General features: G+C 38.6%; 1 protein-coding gene across 1 annotated transcript in view; it reads left to right on the top strand.

Annotated features, from left to right (window-relative positions):
• The window catches only part of CATSPERE (catsper channel auxiliary subunit epsilon), a 145,878-nt gene that overhangs the window by 94,040 nt on the left and 30,186 nt on the right, over window positions 1–21,652 (top strand). The window contains exons 11-17 of the mRNA XM_061161208.1: window positions 4,689–5,131; window positions 7,659–7,717; window positions 10,535–10,610; window positions 14,932–14,984; window positions 17,304–17,354; window positions 17,769–17,802; window positions 17,873–17,952. Coding sequence (XP_061017191.1) covers window positions 4,689–5,131; window positions 7,659–7,717; window positions 10,535–10,610; window positions 14,932–14,984; window positions 17,304–17,354; window positions 17,769–17,802; window positions 17,873–17,952 — 796 coding nt within the window. The remainder of the gene's footprint in view (window positions 1–4,688; window positions 5,132–7,658; window positions 7,718–10,534; window positions 10,611–14,931; window positions 14,985–17,303; window positions 17,355–17,768; window positions 17,803–17,872; window positions 17,953–21,652) is intronic.

Genomic DNA, 21,652 nt, shown 5'->3' with positions numbered 1-21,652 from the left:
CTAATCAAGAAGGATCCCACTTGCCTCGGAGCAATGAAGCCTGTATGCACAACTATTGCACCTGAGCTCTAGAGCCCGGGAGCCGTAATTACTGAAGCCCACATGCCTTAGAACCCGTGCTCCACAACAAGAGGATCCACATCAATGAGAAGCCCACACACCACAACTAGAGATAAGTCAGCACAGCAACGACGACCCGGCACAGCCAAAAATAAATTAATTAAATTTAAAAACATATTATTTATTCTTCATGTTATTATTCCTAAGGTAGTGTACTAGACATTATATGAAACGCAAAGAAATAGAAAGTTTGATCCTCAAGGAATCTAGTTAGGAGTTAAATTAACTGAGACATTTAAAGTAAATATCACTGTTGTTTGTAATTGATCTTTCTTGACCCCATATCACCCTTCAACTCACAGCCATTCAATTTTGCTACTCCCTTTTACAGCAAAACTCCAAGAAGAATTGCCTACTTTCACTTTTTCCTCTTTACTCTCATTCTTTCTTGAATCCACTCTAATAAAATTTTCTCAAAAACTGCCCTTGTCAGGGGTTTCGATGACTCCCACTTTGTTAATCCAGTGGCCAATTTCCAGTCATCTTTTGTGATCTGGCAGCAGCACCATTTGAAACAATTCAACATGGCTTTTTTCCTGAAACACATTTTCCCAAAGACTTTGGGGGGTATTTTTGATCTTCCTCCTATTTCACCAGCCTCAACCTCTTTTCCATTCTCATCTTCTTAATTCCTAAATGGAGAAGTAGTTGAACTCTCTTTTCATTCATTCTTTGTATGTAATTCATTCTAATGTAATTCTTTACATTACATTCATTCTTTGCCCTCCAGCCAAGATCCCTAGCCTGAACTCCAAACTGCTATTTCTTACTACCTCTTGATCCTTTCACTCAGATGACTAGTGGGCACCTCAGACTAACATATCCAAAACTGAATCCTTGAGTCCCTCACCCACACTGCAGCCTGCTTCTTCCCTTGTCGTCCCCTACCAAGTAAATAGCTCTTCTTTTCTTCCAACCACAAACCTTGACCTCATCCTTGAATTCTCCCCTTTTACATCCCATAGCAAGCCATTATCAAATCCTGTTGGCTATGTGTAAAAAGTATATCTAAAATCTAACCTTTTTTCACCATTCCCACTCCAGTCCAAGCCCCTATCCTCTCTAACCCATAAGTATAAGAGTTTTTTAAGTGGCCTCTCACCTTTTATCTGTGTGTCCCCATCATCAACCAGGTTAGGGTACACCTAGCAGCCAGAGTGAGCCTTTGAAAATATATGCAAAATCATATTCCTCTGCTTAAAACCCTCATTTGGCTTCTTATATCACTCAGAATAAAATCTAAAACCTTTAGCATAACCTGAAATACAGTATGAGATCTGGCCCTAGACTCTGATGTGGTCTCCTATCACTTGACTCTTTGTTCACTGTTACCTAGCCAGACTGGCCTCTTTGCTATTCCTTGGATATCTGCTGCCAAGAATATTCTTCACTTTGATATTGACATAACTCTTCTATTTAATTCAGGCTTAAGTCCAAGTATTTTTTTATGTGTGACTTCTCTGGTAATGTCATAATATGAAAGGACTTTCCAATTATTAGAAATATTGTCATATATTTTCTGTGAATAATTTAACTTTGGGAGTTCCCTGGTGATCCAGTGGTTAAGAATCTACCTTGCAATGCGGGGACACAGGTTCGATCCCTGGTTGGGAAACTGGCTCCCACATGCTGTGGAGCAACTGAACCCATGCACTACACCTAGAGACTCCATGCGCTGCAACTGGGGAGTCCGTGCACCGCAGCAGAAGACCCTGTGTGATTCAGTGAAACCCCATGTGCAACTAAGACCCGAAGCAGCCAAATAAGTCCTAAAATAAATTTTTTAAATATTTTTAAAAATAGTTTAACATTATAATTCTTATGTTTCCATCTTTAATTCACTATATTATTGTATTTGGTATAAGTTAGAAACCTAATTTTATTTCTTATTTTTCCTCTGAAACCTGGTATTGCCTTCAGATTAGTCTTCTATTAAGCAAAGCTTGCCCCACAGATCTGAAATGCCAATTTTAGTATGTATTTATTCCTCATGTTAAGTGAGTTCAGTTTTAGGCTATTCCCTCCCACTCATCTGTCTTCACAAGATCTATACTGTTTTGATTACTGCAGCTTTAATCACCTAACACACTAAGTGTGTGTGTTTAGTCACCAAGTGTGTGTGTCCGACTCTTTGTGACAGTATGAACTGTAGCCCGCCCAGTCTCCTCTGTTTATGAGATTTCTCAAGCAAGAATCTGGAGTGGGTTGCCATTTCCTTCTCCAGGGGATCTTCCCTACCCAGGGGTTGAATTCACATCCTTTGCATTGGCAGACAGATTGTTTACCACTAAGCCACCAGGAAAGCCCCTAACACACTATGTAATTTACTTATTTTATGTTTATTGGTTGCCTTCCCCAAAGTAAAGTAAGCTACAAAGGAAAAAAATCTTTTAGTTTTTTACTAATGTGTCCTCCCAACTATCTAGAGTGGTGTGTAGCTATAGTTGAGCATTCAATAAATATGTAATGAATAGATGAATGCATATTTGCCATATCTTCCCAATCAGGATGTTATATGTCTTCATTATTTTTATTTTCTTTAATTGGTCTATTAAATTCTTTCATCTCTTCTTCAGTCAATTTTAGATGTTTGTATTTATTGGCAAAGACTTCACATTTTAATGTGTAAGTTTCTTACATATCTGTATTTCTATTCTCTTGCTCATTTATAATATGTCCATACTTGCTGGTTTGCAAGATATTTATTATTTTTAGAGGGTTTTTTTGTTTTGTTTTCCTTTCCTTTGAAAAGAACTGTTTTATTTATCAACTCTACATCCTTTTTTATTTAATTCCTTAATTTCTGCTTTTATCATTAATGATTCTTTTATATAGAGTGTTATATAAAAGTTATGCAAACTTTTATATACAGTGTTCTTATTTTCATTATTTTAAAAAATAACTTCTAATTTTCATCTTAACTTCATGTTTAATCCAAAATTCACTTAATAGTGTTTGGAGCAGTGTGATAGGAAAATGGGAGTATGTTGACACTGTTACTATAATATTCTGATCCTAAAAAACAGCATTTCTGATTTGAGTTTGATTAGAATATAATTTATGGCAATTTGTGAAAATGTCATTTAATTATTTAGATTCCAAATGTAAGGTGCAAAAGCACAAAACACTCTGAATCTCCCTAACTCTTTTATTCACCTTTTTCCTTTCAGCTAGTCCTTTCTAAGTGTTGTTTTTGACAGTATAATCCTGGGAGCTGTACACAGAGTGTCGTATCTGAAAAGAAAGCTATGAAACCAACTAGACCACCTGTTCATTTTATAGATATGGTTATAGAACCAAAGAGGTTAAGAAATGTACTGTTTATGAATGTCTATAACTTAGTTATAATACTCTATTAAGGGGAGAAAGTCGATTATTATTTATAGAGTGAAACTGAAAAGGTGCTAGTTCCTTCACCACCACCTTTTCTTCATCCCAACTGCATTAGCCTACTATTGCGGCTGGGCTTCCTAAGGTAGCTCAGTGGTAAAAAGAATCTGCCTGTGAATGCAGGAGACACTGGAGACACAGGTTCACTCCATGGGCCAGGAAGATCCCCTGAAGGAGGAAGTAGCAACCCACTCCAGTATTCTTGCCTGGAAAATTCCATGGACAGAGGAGCCTGGCAAGCTAAAGTCCATAGGGTTACAAAGAGGTGGACACAACTAAGCAACTGAACATGCACACACTATGGCTGCCATAAAAAATATCACAGACCAGGTGGCTTAAACAACAGAAATTTATTTTTTCACAATTCTGGAAGCTAGAAGTTCAAGATCAAGATGTCATCAAGGTTGGTTTCTGACCGGCTTAGAGACAGTGCCCACCTTTTCACTGTGTCCTCACATAGCCTTTTTTCTTTGTTCCGGCAGAGAGAGAAAGAGATCTCTGGTATATCTTCCTCCCCTGATAAAGACATCAGTCATATTGGATTAGGGCCCCATCCTTCTGACCTCATTTAACCTTAATTACCTCGTTAGAGCCTCTTCATTCAAATACAGTCACAATGAGAGTTAGGGCTTCAACACAGGCATTTTTGAGGGGACATAATTCGGTCCATATCACAATACTTCCTAATAATACCATTCCTGTCATACTCATCCTCATTTTTATTTAATGCACTAATTCAAGCTCTTTCTTGTATGTTCATGTGATTATAAAAGTCATACAGTGAATGCAAGAAGAAAGGTATGCAGAAAAACAAAATGCTCTCCTATGAAGTGGAAGAGCAGCTCTCAAACATTATGTAAAGTTATCGGTTTGTGTCTGCACACCTTGATTTTCTCAAAGTATATAAATATCATTATGAAAGAAATTATTTTGGTTAATAGTGCACTTAAGTAGGGGCTTCCCTGGTGGCTCAGGTGATAAAGAATCTACCTGCAATGTGGGAGACCCCGGGTTCGATCCCTGGGTTGAGAAGATCCCCTGGAGAAGGGAATGGCTACCCATGCCAACATTCTTGCCTGGAGAATCCCATGGACAGAGTAGCCTGGCGGGCTACAGTCCATGTCAGCATGGATTTATGTTAACTTAGAGTAACAAAAACTTTTCTCTTTTTTTTCCAGATTATTATGGAAATATTGTGGTAAAAATGGAAAACAATGTAATGTTTTATTTCAAGTTTAAAGTCAAAGATGCAATAAAGCTACATTTATGGACAAATAGCACAGTAAAATCATTAGTTTGCTTTAAACCATCTGGTAATATGTATCTCCTATATGTTTTTGAAAATGGCAAAATATATCCAGAGGATTATCCCTTAAAACTGGAAGCACAAAGTATAACTTTCAAGACAAAAGAAAAGTGCCCCTACATGGCATTTCATAATGATATTGTTCATTTTTCTTACCTTTTGGACAAGGGACAAAACCTGTCAGTTTGGGCTCAAATAGTCTATCCAGAAAATATTGGTCTGTATATCATTGTAGAATCATATGGCCCCAAAATATTAGAAATGAAAGATAAGATTCACTATGAAATTGCCTCAGGATATTGCAGTAAAACCACGGTAAGTTAATATTTTAAAATTCTTTGATTTTAATAAATGTAAAATTATAATATTAACATTTAAAAAAAACAAATGTCTCTTCAAGTTTAGCTTTGAAATATTGAGAAATATGTATGTTTTTAATGAATAATGATATGATAACTCATTAACTTCTGAGTGACAATTTTTATTTTCAATATCCAGGGCCTCTTTGCCACTTAAAAGCACATTCCTATTGAACTCTTTTATTGTCAATTGTATTTTTCACTTCCCTTTTAAAAAAAAAATAGTATGTGACTGTTTTGTGGAGTTCTATCTGCTATCGAAAAAGCAAGAGAGTTCCAGAAAAACATCTATTTCTGCTTTAATGACTATGCCAAAGCCTTTGACTGTGTGGATCACAATAAACTGTGGACAATTCTGAAAGAGATGGGCACACCAGACCACCTGACCTGCCTCCTGAGAAACCTGTATGCAGGTCAGGAAGCAACAGTTAGAACCAGATATGGAACAACAGACTGCTTCCGTTTCACAAAAGATAACATTAAACTTTGAAAATCTAATTATATCCAAGAAAATTCTTGTAAATAATGTTTATGATTATATATGAAGAAAAATGTGGCATACAGAAGAATACAGGTGCAAATTTGACAATTAGTTCCTTTCTTTGAACAACGAAACTAGATTTTTTTCTCTTTTTTTGCTCTGTATTTTTTTTAACTTTTTATTGGAGTACATTCAATTAACAATGTTGTGATAGTTTCAGGTAGACAGCAAAGGGGCTCAGTCATACATATACATGCATCCATTCTCCCCCAAATTCCCCTCCCATCCAGGCTGTCACATAACACTGAGCAGAGTTCCCTGCGCTATATACAGTAGGACCCTGTTATTCATTTTATATATAGCAGTGTGTACATGTACATCCCAAACTCCCTAATAATCCATTTTCCCCATTCTTCCCCTCTGGCAACCATAAGTTCATTCTCTAAGTCTGTGAGTCTCTTTCTGTTTTGTAAATAAGTTCATTTATATCATTTCTTTTTAGATTCTGCATATAAGGGATGTCATATGATATTTTTCCTCCTCTGTCAGATTTACTTCACTCAGCATGACAATCTCTAGGTCCATCCGTGTTGCTGCAAATGGCATTACTTCATTCTTCTCAATGGCTGAGTAATATTCCATTGCATATATGTACCACATCTTCTTTATCTATTCCTCTGTTGATGGAAATTTAAGTTGCTTCCATGTCTTGACTATTGTAAATAGTGCTGCAATTAACATTAGAATGCATGTATTCTTTCAGACCATGTTTTTCTCCAGGTATATGCCCAGGAGTAGGATTGCAGGGTCATCTGGTAGCTCTATTTTTAATTTTTTAAGGAACCTTCACACTGTTCTCTGTAGTGGCTATACCAATTTACATTCCTACCAACAATGAGGGTTCTCTTCTCTCTATTCCTTCTCCAGCATTTATTGTGGATTTTTTGATGATAGCCATTTTGACTGGTATGAGGCGATATCTCATTGAAGTGAAGCTAGATTTATTTTTAGTGTGATTACTTTCATAGCCTCAACTTTATCATAAAAGATTGCATATTTTACGTCATTTAACTTAGTATCCAGCATACAAGTAAATAAACTTTGTTTAAGAGATAAGATTTTTCACTAAGGTTTTTTAAATATTTATTTATTTGGCTGCACCAGGTCTTAGTTGCAGCATATGGGATCTACTAGTTGCAGGGATCAAACCCAGGCCCCCTGCATTAGGTGTGCAAAGACTTAGCCACTGGACCGCCAGAGAAGTCCCTCACTAAGATTGTTTTACAGACACAAAGTCTGTTATCACAACAGATTAACTAGAACCAAACTGACCTCTCTGAAGATATATATATATGACAAAGAACTATGTAGAAATTATAGCTTCCATACTTCAAAAATGTGAAATTTATAATTTTCTGCCCTTGTCATCATGTATGTTCTATAAATGGCTTTACCCTGAGATGATAGTAACCACATAGGATACTGAAAACTGAGATGAAACATGGTTCAGAGGGAAGAAAATATGCAAAAGGCAAATGGACATTTTAAAAACTTACTCAAAAACAACAGAGGAAAGATCAAGCAAATAACTCTCCATAGTCTCAAAAACTATAGACAATATGATATCTGTAATCATTTAAAAACCTCAAAGAAGAATTTAAAAGGTCCAGAGACAGGTTATTATAAACCAGAGGAAAGTGAAAAGCTTGCTATGCTGATATAAATGAAAAATAAAAGAACATTCCAACAACAAAAGTTAAATGATGAGAGAGAAACAATGTAAATAAAAGAGCTATGATAATATAAAAAGTAAAGTAAGGGAATATAAAAAGGAAAATTGAATATCTACATAATTGGAGTTTCTGAGATAGACAACAAATTAGAAAAATGCTAAGTATTATTTTTCTTACCTAGAGAAAGATTTAAATCTGTCTTGAAAGTATCCATTGTCCCCATTCCCAATTTTCCTGCGTTACATAAACTTTTTTATTTTCTTTTTCAGACAATAACATTTTCTCAGAATATAAATTATGAGGCAGTAGATGATTATTTCAAGTTGCAGTAAGTATGACTTTTAAAAGAGTCTATTCAATATTAAATATGCTATTCAGGTTATTGATTTGTACATATTGTTTTATTTAAATGGCCTCATATCCTTTTAAATATCCAGATTTCAAATTCTTTTAGATATCTCAAAAGATGCAAGATTAGTATTCTATAGAAAAAATGTAAAATACTCCTTTAGTTTAATGGAAACATAACCCATCTGAAGGTGCTATTCATCCAACTGAAGTTACAAAAAAACCAGGCAATTTCTTAGTTCAATATTTTTGAGCACCTTTTATCATTCATTCCCATCCCAAAGTCTTTACATACTATGCTTAAGCAAAAACTAGAACTCTAATCCCCAAAAGTCTTTAATTATGACTAGAGTCAGATAAATTTCTGAATCTTGGAATAAGGTAGCACCATTAAACACTTAATTCATGGAGGAAGGCAACCAACATGGTATTGTATTTTAAGGCATTAGGTTATCATTCTGTCCTGATTGAATATATTTTCTGGAAAAGTAGCATTGTTCTAGGAAAAAGTCCATTTTTCTTTAGCTTGCAGCTACTCCACCTGAGTTTGCATGCCTGCTCCATGCCAGGCACTCTAGGTGTTCAGAACACATGGTGAACAAGAAATACGGAGTTACTGCTGTCATGAGATATATCTCCAGTAGGAGAAGACAAGCAGCAAGTAGTCAAATAAATAAACAAGATGGCCCCAAACAATTGTAAGTGCTATTAAGAAAATAAGGCAGAAAGAAGTAGTAGAATATCACCAGGAAGTATAGGAAGGAAATGCCACTTTAAACACAGTAGTCAAGAGACGCTCAAAACACCCCTTTCCCTCTATCTCATCAATTTTTCTTGAGTTCCTTTGAGTATTTTTGGTTTTGTGGATATTTATTCAGAATTCTGTTGCTGCACAATACACATCAAATTGTCCAGGATTGTTGTTGTTTAGTCACTAAGTGATGTCAGACTCTTTTGCGACCACATGGATTGTACTCGCCAGGCTCCTCTATCCACAGGATTCCCAAGGCAAGAATACTGGAGTGGGTTGCCATTTCCTTCTCCAGGGGATCTTCCTAACCTAGGGATCGAAACTGCATCTCCAGCATTAGCTGGCAGATTCTTTACCACTAAGCCACCAGGGAGGTTACTTTGGGTATTTTTGTTTTTGTGGATATTTACTCAGAATTCTGTTGCTTCACAACACACATCAAATTGTCCAGGATACTTTAGGTCAGTCCAGGACTTGAGAAAAAAAAAAATACCAAAAACCTTGAAATTGGTGCGAAACAAATCTACCTATAAGTAAAATTATGTAGAAAATTGAAGATGTAATATTTACTTCAGTGTCCTTTTTACAGATCTGTACTATATTACTGAATAGACCAAATCAAATATTCCATAAAATTTGGAGAGAAAGTCATAACTGGCATAATTATAAGATGCTTCCTGATTTCAAAGGTGTTAGAAATAAAAATGTGTCTTAGAGTTGATGAAATATTGTATCAGTTAAGTTCAGTCCCTCAGTCATGTCTGACTCTTTGCAACCCCATGAACTGCAGCACACCAGGCTTCCCTGTCCATCACCAACTCCCAGAATCTGCTCAAACTCATTGAGTGATGAGTTCATCGATTCGATGATGCCATCCAACCATCTCATCCTCTGTCATCCCCTTCTTTTCCTGCCTTCAGTCTTTCCCAGCATCAGGGTCTTTTCCAGTTAGTCAGCTCTTCACATCATGTGGCCAAAGTATTGGAGCTTCAGCTTCAGATGATATATTGTATAGTGATTTAAAAAATACAAAAATGTGCTATTTGTATCCTCACTTATTTAGCATATTTTATATATATGAGAAATAGGAAAATACAATGAATACTGAAAGAAAAAGGACATTTGTTTGTGGTTAGTTTGTGTTTGCTTTTTCCCAGTTTTTTCAATAAGTAAAAACCTTAGCAGGGGCAGGAAACAAATAATACTTTCAAAACTTTTCTTGAGTTTTCTTATAATTTTTGAGACCTCCTATTTTGCCTGAACAGAAATGATCATTTCCTAATCTACAAAGGCATGATGTCTGATCTCCCTTTTGCTTCCAGTCAGATCATATTGTGCAGCATAATGAGGTTCAGAAAACTAATTTCATTAACTTAGTATCTATTGTTCCAAAGGCATTATCAATGGAGGGAAATCTGTAGAGGCTAGAAAAGGAATCTATGCAATGACTTGTTGTTATTGTGGTTTAGTCACTCAGTCGTGTCTGCTTCTTACAGCCCCATGGACTGTAGCCCACCAGGCTCCTCTGTCTATGGGATTTCCCAGGCAAGAATACTGGAGTGGGTTGCTATTTCCATCTCCAGGAGATAGATCTTCATACCCAGGGATCGAACCCACGTCTCCTGAGTCTCTTGCATTGGCAGGCAGATTCTTTACCACTGAGCCACCAGGGAAGCTATGGCTGTGAAATACCATCAGGAAACAGGCAACAATGTTAGCAGCAAAATCCCATCCTCAGGAGACTAAGGGTGTTAATGAAATACAAGGGCTGAAATGCTGATGGAAGTTCATTTTTATTTCCCATTATGCTGACTTATGCTGGCCAAAATATGGGATACCATGAAATGAGAATGACTTTAGGATATGACCACAATGCACCTTAGCAGAAGCAGCAGGCGGTCACCACCACCACTAGGCCTCCAGGATTCCTCAGTGGGGGGTTCAATCACATCTTGAAAATGAGACTTTCATATGTTCTACACAAAGCAGACTCATGGCTCCCTCCCTTGTGATTCTACAGTCATTTGTATGTGTTGTTTCTCCTAGATACGAGAACACAGGTCTTCTGCTTGTCCACGTGAGACCCAGTGAACTTGCAAAAACATGTCCAATATCCCAAAAGGTAAGTAACAGAGTAGAAGATCAGAAAATCTTCTTCAATAAGACACAGGTGGTAAACTAAATAATACATATTAACTCCATTCAATAACACTCCCCCTAACATGTAGCAACATGCTGTAATATTTCACTGTAGAGACAGCATTATTTTACTTTGGAAAGAGAAGATTACTGCCTTCCATGAATTTACATCAGAATATATACATGCGTAAAGATGTAAAATTAATTTTAAAATGTATTTACATATTTATATAAATAAAACTGTGTAGAGAAAAACTGAAATTAATGAGAACAGCCAAATTTGGATATGGTTTGTCAGAGAAGACTGCTAGTCATGTCCGTATCAATGCTGCATTTATTTATTTTAAAAAAATGGACCATTTCTTCACTTAAAAAATTTTATTGCATGCCTACCATGTTTCTGTGTTTCAGCCTGTGTGCTAAGTGATGGGAATTACCAAGATGGAAAGAGTCCTTTCCAAAGGGGAAAACATAAACTAGTATAAGAGAATGTGAAATACGCAGTTACCAAATAGCCCAGAGGAAAGAGTGAGGAATTTTGTTTGGGAGGGGAAAAGTGAAAAGAAGATGCATGAAATGACTGTTGAAGGGTAAGTAGAAGTTGAGAGGGAAAATGCAAAGGGAATTCAAGGAAGAGGCATACACAAAAGCACAGCAGAGTTACATCTCAGCGGGGTGTTCAGATAACCACCCACTACCACCTCCTTTGAGTGTTTGTTCCCCACTGAGGGATGACTCCTCTCTTTATTCTTTCTCATTCCAACTAATAATCAATAAACATATATTGAGCACCCGCTGCATACCAGGCAGAGCACAATGGGGCATACCCACATGAAGAATTCAAATTTAAATGAGACATAGGCCCTGCTCTTCAGGAGCTCGGCACCAAGAGCCTGTTCCGATCAGGGCAAGATTCCAAGAATTTAGAGGGAGCCTTGAACTAAGGCAGACGTGATCCATCCTTGAGCACGACTGAAGACTGAAGCACATTGCTTCCCCAGGAAATGCATACTGACCATTCCTCCTGTTTACCCACCATGCTGCCTACCCAGCTTAATCTGCTGAAGAAGCAAAAACCTGCCACCTAGCAAGTTCCTGCCCCAGCCTCGGTCTGCCTACTCTATCTTTCAGTTCAGTTCATTTCAGTTCAGTCGCTCAGTCGTGTCCGACTCTTTGCGACCCCATGGATCGCAGCACGCCAGGCCTCCCTGTCCATCACCAACTCCCGGAGTTTACTCAAACTCATGCCCATCGAGTCAGTGATGCCATCCAGCTATCTCATCCTCTTCCATCTCATCCTCGTCCCCTTCTCCTCCTGCCCCCAACCCCTCCCAGCATCAGGGTCTTTTCCAATGAGTCAACAGTCATGTCCGACTCTTCGCGACCCCATGGACTGCAAGAGGTGGCCAAAGTATTGGAGTTTCAGCTTCAGCATCAGTCCTTCCAATGAACACCCAGGACTGATCTCCTTTAGGATGGACTGGTTGGATCTCCTTGCTCTCTATCTTTAGCTCCACTTTATTCCATATAAGTTGCCTCCCTGAAGCACCATGATTTCCTCCATCTCTTTCCCTGTCTAATTTAGAGATATGCCCCCTCTCCTGCCCAGCCCAGGCATTACAAAACATATTAATCTAGAGTGAAAGTGTTAGTCACTAAGTCATGTCTGACTCTTTGCAACCCCATGGACTGTAGCCCACCAGGCTCCTCTGTCCATGGAATTCTCCAGGCAAGAATACTGGAGTAGGCAGCCATTCCTTTCTCCAGGGGATCCTCCCGACCCAAAGATTGAACCTGGGTCTCCTGCATTACAGGTGGATTCTTTACTGCCTGAGCCACGGGGGAAGCCCAATGTTAATGTAAGTGAAAGTGAAAGTTTAGTCACTCAGTTGTGTCCGACTCTTTGCGACCCCATGGACTGTAGCATACCAGGATCCTCCATCCATGGGATTTACCAGGCAAGAGTACTGGAGTAGGTTGCCATTTCCTTCTCCAGAGGATCTTCCTGACCCAGGGATCAAACCCAGGTCTCCCACATTGTAGGCAGACGCTTTACCGTCTAACCAGAGTTCAAATGCACGCTCTACCACCTATTGACTTCAAGAAGCTCCTAAGCACTCTGAGTCTTGGCTGCCTCTTTCATAAAGGGGGAAATATAATATCCATTTCACAGTATTTATCTACTTCGTTGAGAGTATTAAATGAGATAATTTATGTAAAATGCCCAGAATAGTACTTGTCACAGAGTAATTACCTAATATTACTGGTTTCTTCCTTGGCACACCCCAAGACATGGACCATTCAAATCTAACCACCATCTGTGCCCATTTCAGGTAGTTTGTATTGACCTACCCACTGAAATAGAATGGAGAATATGCCATATAGTAGAAGATGCTGGAATATGCCAGAGTCCTTTAGGCAATAGGAACATGTGGCAAGAAAATACATAACCAGGCAGAGCCCAGTGGGGCATACCCACATGAAGAATTCAAAGTTAACTGGATTAACTAGCTAGCCAAGAAAATAAAAACTAGTCCACAACTGCAAGGTATGCTCTAAACCACAGGGACCCCTTTTTGTGCTCCCATCCCCACTGGTAAGCAAGTCATCAGTCTCCCAGATAAGTATTATAGACAGAGGGCCCACAGACTTCTTCTCTAGTTGGATGAAGTTAGGCCCTTGATAAACCTGCTGAACCAAATGGCTCATGGGGTGAGCCATTTGAACATAAGCCTGCCATCTTTGTCACTGAGTCTTTATAGCCTGCAGCAGAGCAGCAAATAGAACCGGCAGCTCCAACAAGGCTACGTCTCAGTTTTTTAACCATACACCAAGAACCAGAATGCAGTGAGGCCACCCCAGTAAGCCAGGTCCCAGAAGGACATAATAGTTCCTTCCAAAGTGAAATTTCCCAGGGAGAGATGACTACACTGACTAATACGTTGTCTTCCAACATTTCTATGTTGAAAGCCTTTAGAATTCCTGTCTCAGTTCAGTTGTTCTGTCCAGTTAGAGGGGAATATGCTGGGTCTGATCTAAGCTAAGCGAGGAGGAGTTCTGTCCTGTACTTAAGAGAATGATAAAGAAATATTTCTTAATAAAGAAACCCAATACACTCATCATTCTCATTTGGGCTATACGTCAGAATTTCTCTATTAGATGACCAGTCCCAGGGAAGATGTGTTAGTCCTCCAGCAGTGGGTACCTACACAACAGGCTCATTCATGCTTCCCACATTCTGCACCCATGCTTTTGTTGAAGAGCCACCTCCAGGTCAACTCATATTTCTAATCTTAGTCATGACTGTTAATTCTGAGGTTAGGGATGACTTTAGTGAACTAAGACCCAGAAAAGAAGAGATATTACAAATAAGATCATCAAGTAATAGTGTGTTGTAACTATGAAAAACTTGAGGACCTCAGCCAACCATGTACCTTATATGCGTAATTTAGTAAAGATAAAGGGCAGACCCATGTTTCTAAATACATTTGATGGGAAAAGATTTAGTGATGATAGACAGCAAGGACTGTGGGTAGAGTTGCTGAGAGAACAAATCAGGTCCTATGCGTGAGATCAGGTAGTTCAAGGAATAAAATCCATAAACTCCTGCTGTGAAGCATGCCTTTCTAATGAAGCCGGAAAGGGTTTGGTTTAGCAGGTGCAACTCTCTAAATCCATCAAGCTTGACTGGACATCATTCTCTATCCCTACCCTCCTGATTCCTAAAGATTTTTTTTTTAGATTTGCTTTGTGAAAATATGCAATATATAGGGCATGTTTATAATAGATGGCAAGTGTCTAGATCCCACTTAGAAAGCCTGCGGTGGAGGATGGGAAGATAGGCAGGGTATACAGCAGTGAGTAAGGTGTCCTGGAGTCAATCAGAAATAGAAGTTGCTTATCCCAGCTGAGGAAGAACGAGGACTCCAGTTTTAAAAAGAAGTCAAATTCATAGTTAAATGTATTACAGAAACCTTCCAGGTGAGTCAGGTACAAGCTGGAACCACAGAGTTGATAGTCATGATTGTAGAGATGCTAGTGAAAAATGACATCAAATTGGTTCTCTGATATAGAAGTAAGAAAGCAGAGACCTGACCTTTGAGCTTGTGAGCCCCAAGGGTGAAAGAAAGCAAAGAAAGAAAAAAAAGCTATCAAATGAGGAAAATGACACAGAGCAGAATAGCCAAACTCTACATTTAAAGGGTTATTTCAGATCTAAAATGTAATTGTTTTTAGCTGTAGTAATGTTTTAGACTATGTGATTTAGAACCACTAAACTCATCACCTAAATTACTTTACTTTAGGTGTTCCAAATATCTGTTGGCTGTGATGCTAGTAAATTCATTGCTGTTAAAGGGCAAGTATATTTGCACTTGACTTGTCTTACTCTTTATGTTTTAAAACAAATGTTGAATTAAATGTAATTACTAGTTATTAGCCTAATGACTGACATGTACATATGAAATCCATAATAAATTGACAATTTGTTCAAACCAGACTTGTTTTAACTTTTTGCCAAGTCAAACATTACATTTTAATCACACTAAAAGGGAAAAAGATTTAACCTCTTTCTCTATTATCAGCATTTTTCTCTGTCTCCGCTTTTCATAAGCCAGCTTCCATCTTTTGCATTACTTCTGTCAGCTCTTCAGTGTACAACTCATTTCCAGAGAAATGAGAGGAAGAAACACTTAACCTCTGTTGTCCATCTTACTCAAACCAGTTATAATTCCATTTCTATCAGAGAACTGCTTATAACCACATGAGAAAAGCCTATTTTCTGCACCTTTTTCCATGGATGAAAGCAAGTCACTTCATAAATAGATTCAAATATTTTTTCATGAGAAAGTTTTTTAAAGCAAACCTAACAGAACTGCCAGTGTTTCCTCCAGAGAATCCCAAGATGTGACTTTTATTGATTTTACTGCGGTTCACAGCGAAGCACACTGGAACTTGTGTCATCCACAGTTCTTTCTTCTACATGGGAGAGAATAAAGGTCAGCATACACAAAAATTAAGCAGCTGAGTTTGGAATGTAAAACGGAGACAGAAATGTATTGCAGTTCCTTTCCTGTGGTTATGGTGAGGGTGGAGTGACATTGACACTTATCTAAATCTATTTATAAAGTGATATGTTCTCATCCAAAACAAAAGTCTATTCATCTGTCATTCTAATAATCTTTTGAGTACTGAATTGTCATAATTAGTTGCCAGATAGATAATTAAATATTCTCATCTCCTTTAGCAAGGAATTTGCATTTCCCATAAACCCTTTTCCAGAAAACACAAAAGCTAACTGATTATAAAGCCTAAAGCATCTCGTTTCTGGGATGGTCTACATCCTTCTCCTCAGAGTATAATCTAAGGAGCAGCACTGACATCACCTGGGAACTTACTAGAAATGCAGAACCTCAGGTTTTGCTTCGTATCTGCTGAGTCAGAATCTCTATTGTAACAAAATTTCCAAGATTAGTAGGGGCATTAAAATTTGAGAATAACTCCTCTAGGCAATATATATATATATATATTAAAGTCACACAGTCATGTCCAACTCTCTGCGACCCCATGGACTATAGCCTACCAGGCTCCTCTATCCATTGGATTTTCCAGGCAAGGGTACTGGAGTGGGTTGCCATTTTCTTCTCCAGGGGATCTTTCTGACCCAGGGATCAAACCCAGGTCTCCCACGTTGCAGGCAGATACTTTACCATCTGAGCTACCAGGGAAGCCCACTCTAAGCAACAGGTTGCAAAAATCAATTCCCAGTACCCCTGCATGCAGTATCACTACCTGAAGATCTCCTTCTTCAGTGAGATGCAAAGCAACTTGAATCCATCTATTTCTGGGAAGGTTTAGTGAGCTATTATCAGACTAGGTTGCTCATCAGAATCACCTGGAGAGCATGTCAGAAAACACAGATTTCAGGTCCTTTTCCAGATCTCGTAGTCAATGACCCACTGTTCTGGACCTCTAAAAATGACCTTAATTTCTTGAACTCGGGTTGTGGTGGGCCTAAGTTTTCACAGTCCACAAAGGAGAGCTATGAGGCCCATGATCCTTCTGGCAGGAGAGGTGTTAATGAAAGAAGGCATCTCTTGGGATCAAATTTGAGTTCAGGATGGGAGGTGGTCCCAGGCTTTCATTTTCTATATAAAATAAACACAATGGTGTCCAGGGTTCCTTCTGAGTTACACTGGAGGCAGTCAGCAAAAATGATCAAATGAATAATTTAACTTACCAAAAACTCTTATCATTTCATAGACCTTGATAGCCTTATGTCTGCATAAACCCTAACTAGAAATTATGTGAATCATTAAAATAGGTCCTTACCTGCACAGCTGAGGCTATAGTAGCAGTTAGAACTGTGTTTTTAAAAATTATGAATAATAAAACAGTCCAAAGAAATTTGTCTTTACTTTGATAGATTTTCCACAAATTTTTCACATGTATCAAACATAAGAGGTAAATCAGTATATTTCTAATTCTGGCACCCTCAGAAACGTTTGTGAAAATAGAAATGCTAGGCCCACACACCAATCCCAGAGATTCTAATTCAATAAGTGATGATTCTGTGATACTTTCAAGTTTAAAAATCACTGAGTGAAACAAGTAAATATTTGTGCTAATAAATAAGGAATGATGATATTACAACTTCATTGTATTTTATTTCTTGTAGATTTACTAAAAAGGAATGTCTTCAGCATGATTTTTTTTACATCATTGAACAGTAAGCAATATTTTCTAATGTAAGCATTGACTTGTATATTAACGTACTATCGATAATTTATGATTAGTTTGTATTTATTCCTATTAGTACCAGTCTTTTCTGATATATGCACTTATTGCTATAAATTTACCTCTAGGCACTGATTTTGCTGCACCTCCCAAATTTTGATAAGTTGTGTTTTCATTTTCATTTAGATGAGTGTATTTTTGAAACTTCTCTTGAGAGTTCATCTTTGATCCATGTGTTATTTAGAAATGTTATTTAGAAACCTCCACATATTTTAGGAGTATTTTGTAATTATGGTCATCTGTTTGACTTTTTTGTGATACCTCTATCTAAGCAAAGTAATGGTTTAATTTTTTAAGCTTGAGAAGAGGAAAGATTCTAAGTAACAAAGAAAAAATTTTTTTACAGGTCATATCTGAGGGATCGACCATCTAAACCATTGGTAAGAAAACTATAATTCTGTCAATCAGCCAAATATAGACAATAACTAAAGCATTTTTTTCCTTTTCTAGAGGGTAAAATATAATTGGGACAAATATGGCTGCCCATTGAGAGTGGATTTCAGAGAAAAATTTCGCCCTTTGGTTCAACTGTAAGTATATTCTCACTAAGAATTTTAACTTACTATTGAAAGTTTCAAAATTATGAAAAGAAGCCTAATTAATCATGCATTTAATAATAATATTTTTGAGCACCCAACGTATGCAGCACTGGGTTTTCAGTGCTAGTTATACAAAATTGGATGACCTGTGGTCCATGCAAGAGGGGGGTTACAATTTAGAAGCTGAGGCATAAGTGGGTAAGAGGGTTAAAACTCTTCTCAGGGATGCAGACAGAACCTAACCCTTGCTTTATCCTCTCTAAATCTCTCCTCAACCTACAGCACCCCTCCCCATCAGGAACTCAGTTCAGTTGCTCAGTCGTGTCCGACTCTTTGCCACCCCATGAATCGCAGCACGCCAGGACTCCCTGTCCATCACCAACTCCTGGAGTTTACTCAAACTCATGTCCATCGACTCGGTGATGCCATCCAGCCATCTCATCCTCTGCCATCCCCTTCTCCTCCTGCCCCCAATCCCTCCCAGCATCAGGGTCTTTTCCAATGAGTCAACTCTTTGCATCAGGTGGCCAAAGTATTGGAGTTTCAGCTTCAGCATCAGTCCTTCCAATGAACACCCAGGACTGAGCTCCTTTAGGATGGACTGGTTGGATCTCTGTGCAGTCCAAGGGACTCTCAAGAGTCTTCTCCAACACCACAGTTCAAAAGCATCAATTCTTCAGTGCTCAGCTTTCTTCACAGTCCAAATCTCACATCCATACATGACCACTGGAAGAACCATAGCCTTGACTAGACGGACCCTTGTTGGCAAAGTAATGTCTCTGCTTTTTAATATGCTATCTAGGTTGGTCATAACTTTCCTTCCAAGGAGTAAGCATCTTTTAATTTCATGGCTGCAGTCAACATCTGCAGTGATTTTGGAGCCCAAAAAAATAAAGTCTGACACTGTTTCCACTCTTTCCCCATCTATTTCCCATGAAGTGATGGGACCATGATCTTAGTTTTGTGAATGTTGAGCTTTAAGCCAACCTTTTCACTCTCCTCTTTAACTTTCATCAAGAGGTTTTTTAGTTCCTCTTCAGTTTCTGCCATAAGGGTGGTGTCATCTGCATATTTGATGTTATTGATAGTTCTCCTGCCAATCTTGATTCCAGCTTGTGCTTCATCCCGCCCAGCGTTTCTCATGATGTACTCTGCATATAAGTTAAATAAGCAGGGTGACAATATACAGCCTTGACATACTCCTTTTCCTATTTGGAACCAGTCTGTTGTTCCATGTCCAGTTCTAACTGTTGCTTCCGGACCTGCATATAGGTTTCTCAAGAGGCAGGTCAGGTGGTCTGGTATTTGCATCTCTTTCAGAATTTTCCACAGTTTATTGTGATCCACACAGTCAAAGGCTTTGGCATAGCCAATAAAGCAGAAATAGATGTTTTTCTGGAACTCTCTTGCTTTTTCGATGATCCAGCAGATGATCCCCCTTAATGTTCTCTCCCAGATACATGCACTCTTCAGCTCAGTTCAGTTCAGTCGCTCAGTCGTGTCTGACTCTTTGCGACACCATGGACCGCAGCACGCCAGGCCTCCCTATCCATCACCAACTCCCGGAGTTTACCCAAACTCATGTCCATTGAGTCGGTGAGGCCATCCAACCATCTCATCCTCTGTCATCCCCTTCTCCTCCTGCCTCAACCTTTCCCAGCATCAGGGTCTTTTCCAATGAGTCAACTCTTTGCATCAGGTGGCCAAAGTATTGGAGTTTCAGCTTCAACATCAGTCCTTCCAAAGAAAGCTTCAGGACTGATCTCCTTTAGGATGGACTGGTTGGATCTCCTTGCAACCAGTCCCTCCAAGGGACTCTCAAGAGTCTTCTCCAATACCACAGTTCAAAAGCATCAATTCTTTGACACTCAGCTTTCTTTAGAGTTCAACTCTCACATCCATACATGACTACTGGAAAAACCATAGCCTTGACTAGACAGACCTTTGTTGGCAAAGTAATGTCTCTGCTTTTTAATATGCTGTCTAGGTTGATCATAACTTTCCTTCCAAGGAGTAAGCGTCTTTTAATTTCATGGCTGCAATCACTATCTGCAGTGATTTTGGAGCCCCAAAAAATAAAGTCTGACATTGTTTCCACTGTTTCCCCATCTATTTCCCATGAAGTGATGGGACCAGATGCCATGATCTTTGTTTTCTGAATGTTGAGCTTTAAGCCAACATTTTCACTCTCCTCTTTCACTTTCATCAAGAGGCTTTTTAGTTCCTCTTCACTTTCTGCCATGAGGGTGGTGTCATCTGTATATCTGAAGTTATTGATATTTCTCCCAGCAATCTTGATTCCAGCTTGTGCTTCATCCAGCCCAGCGTTTCTCATGATGTACTCTGCATATAAGTTAAATAAGCAGGGTGACAATATATAGCCTTGACGTTCTCCTTTTCCTATTTGGAACAAGTCTCAAATCATCTCAAATCATCATTATTAAACACCTGTTGTTGTTCAGCCACTTAGTCATGTCTGATTCTTTGTGATCCCATGGACATATGCCATGGAAGCATGCCCCATGGAAACATGCCAGGTTTCCCTGTCCCTCACCATCTCCCAGAGTTTGCCAAAGTTCATGTCCAAAGTTCATGTTTAATTGGTGATTAAACACCTAATTTACACCAATTACTGTGCTAGGCACTGGGAACTCAAAGATGGGTAAGACAGGATTTCTGCTCTCAAGAACCTGATAAATTAGATATGAACTGATATGCTAAATGGAACAATAGAAAGGATTAGTATGGATTGTTGGTCCTGAAAAGAAAAGAATCCAGTTCAGATACGGAAGGGAGAGGGGCTCTAGGAAGTGTTCCCAGAGCATTAGAGCTGAGTCACTGAGGCTTAAAGGATAATATTTAGCTGAATGAAGGCAGGGGAGGAAAGGAGAAGTGGGGAAGGTAACAGGGAATTCCACTGAGTAAGCCTTTGAAACAGAAGTGATAGAGGAAGAAATTTCATAATTCAAGTGGTATCATGTTACCGGAGCACAAACTGAGTCCTGATGTGTCAGGAGAAGGCTGAGAAACTAGCTAGGTAGAGTCCAGACCATGGAAGGCTTTCTAGCCATTCTTTTATTTTTCCCGCAAAAAAACTTATTTAACCAAAGGAAAATTGCTTCATAATATTGTATTTACCTTTGCCATACATCAACAGGAATCAGCCATCGGTATACATGTGTGTCCCCTCCCTCTTTAACTTCCCTCCTTGACTTCCCCTTCTCACACCTCTAGGTGGTTACAGAGCCCCAGTTTGAGTTCCTGAGTCATACTGCAAATTCTCATTGGTTATCTGTTTTACACATGGGATCATATATGCTTCCATGTTACTCTCTCCATTCGTCCCACACTCTCCTCCCTCCCTGTTTGTTGCCCATGTCCATAAATGTCTGTTCTCTATGTCTGCATCTCATCGTTGCCCTGTAAATAGGTTCATCAGTACCATCTTTCTAGATTCCCTATACATGTGTTAATAAATGATATTTGTTTTTCTCTTTCTGACTTAGTTCACTCCGTATAATAAGCTCTAGGTTCATCCATCTCATTAGAACCGACTCAAATGCATTCCCCTTTATGGTTTCTAGCCATTCTTATTGTAGACTGTCATGATTAAATATTTGCTCTCTGAGAGATGTGTAGAAGATTTCGGGGAAACAAGTCTAAGAAAGGAGACCAGGTAGTAAACTGTATT

The sequence above is a fragment of the Dama dama genome, chromosome 14, assembly GCF_033118175.1.
Source record: "Dama dama isolate Ldn47 chromosome 14, ASM3311817v1, whole genome shotgun sequence".
Lineage (NCBI taxonomy): Eukaryota > Metazoa > Chordata > Mammalia > Artiodactyla > Cervidae > Dama > Dama dama.
The sequence above is the reverse complement of the archived record's forward strand: the minus strand, read 5'-3'. Positions and strand labels throughout refer to the sequence as shown.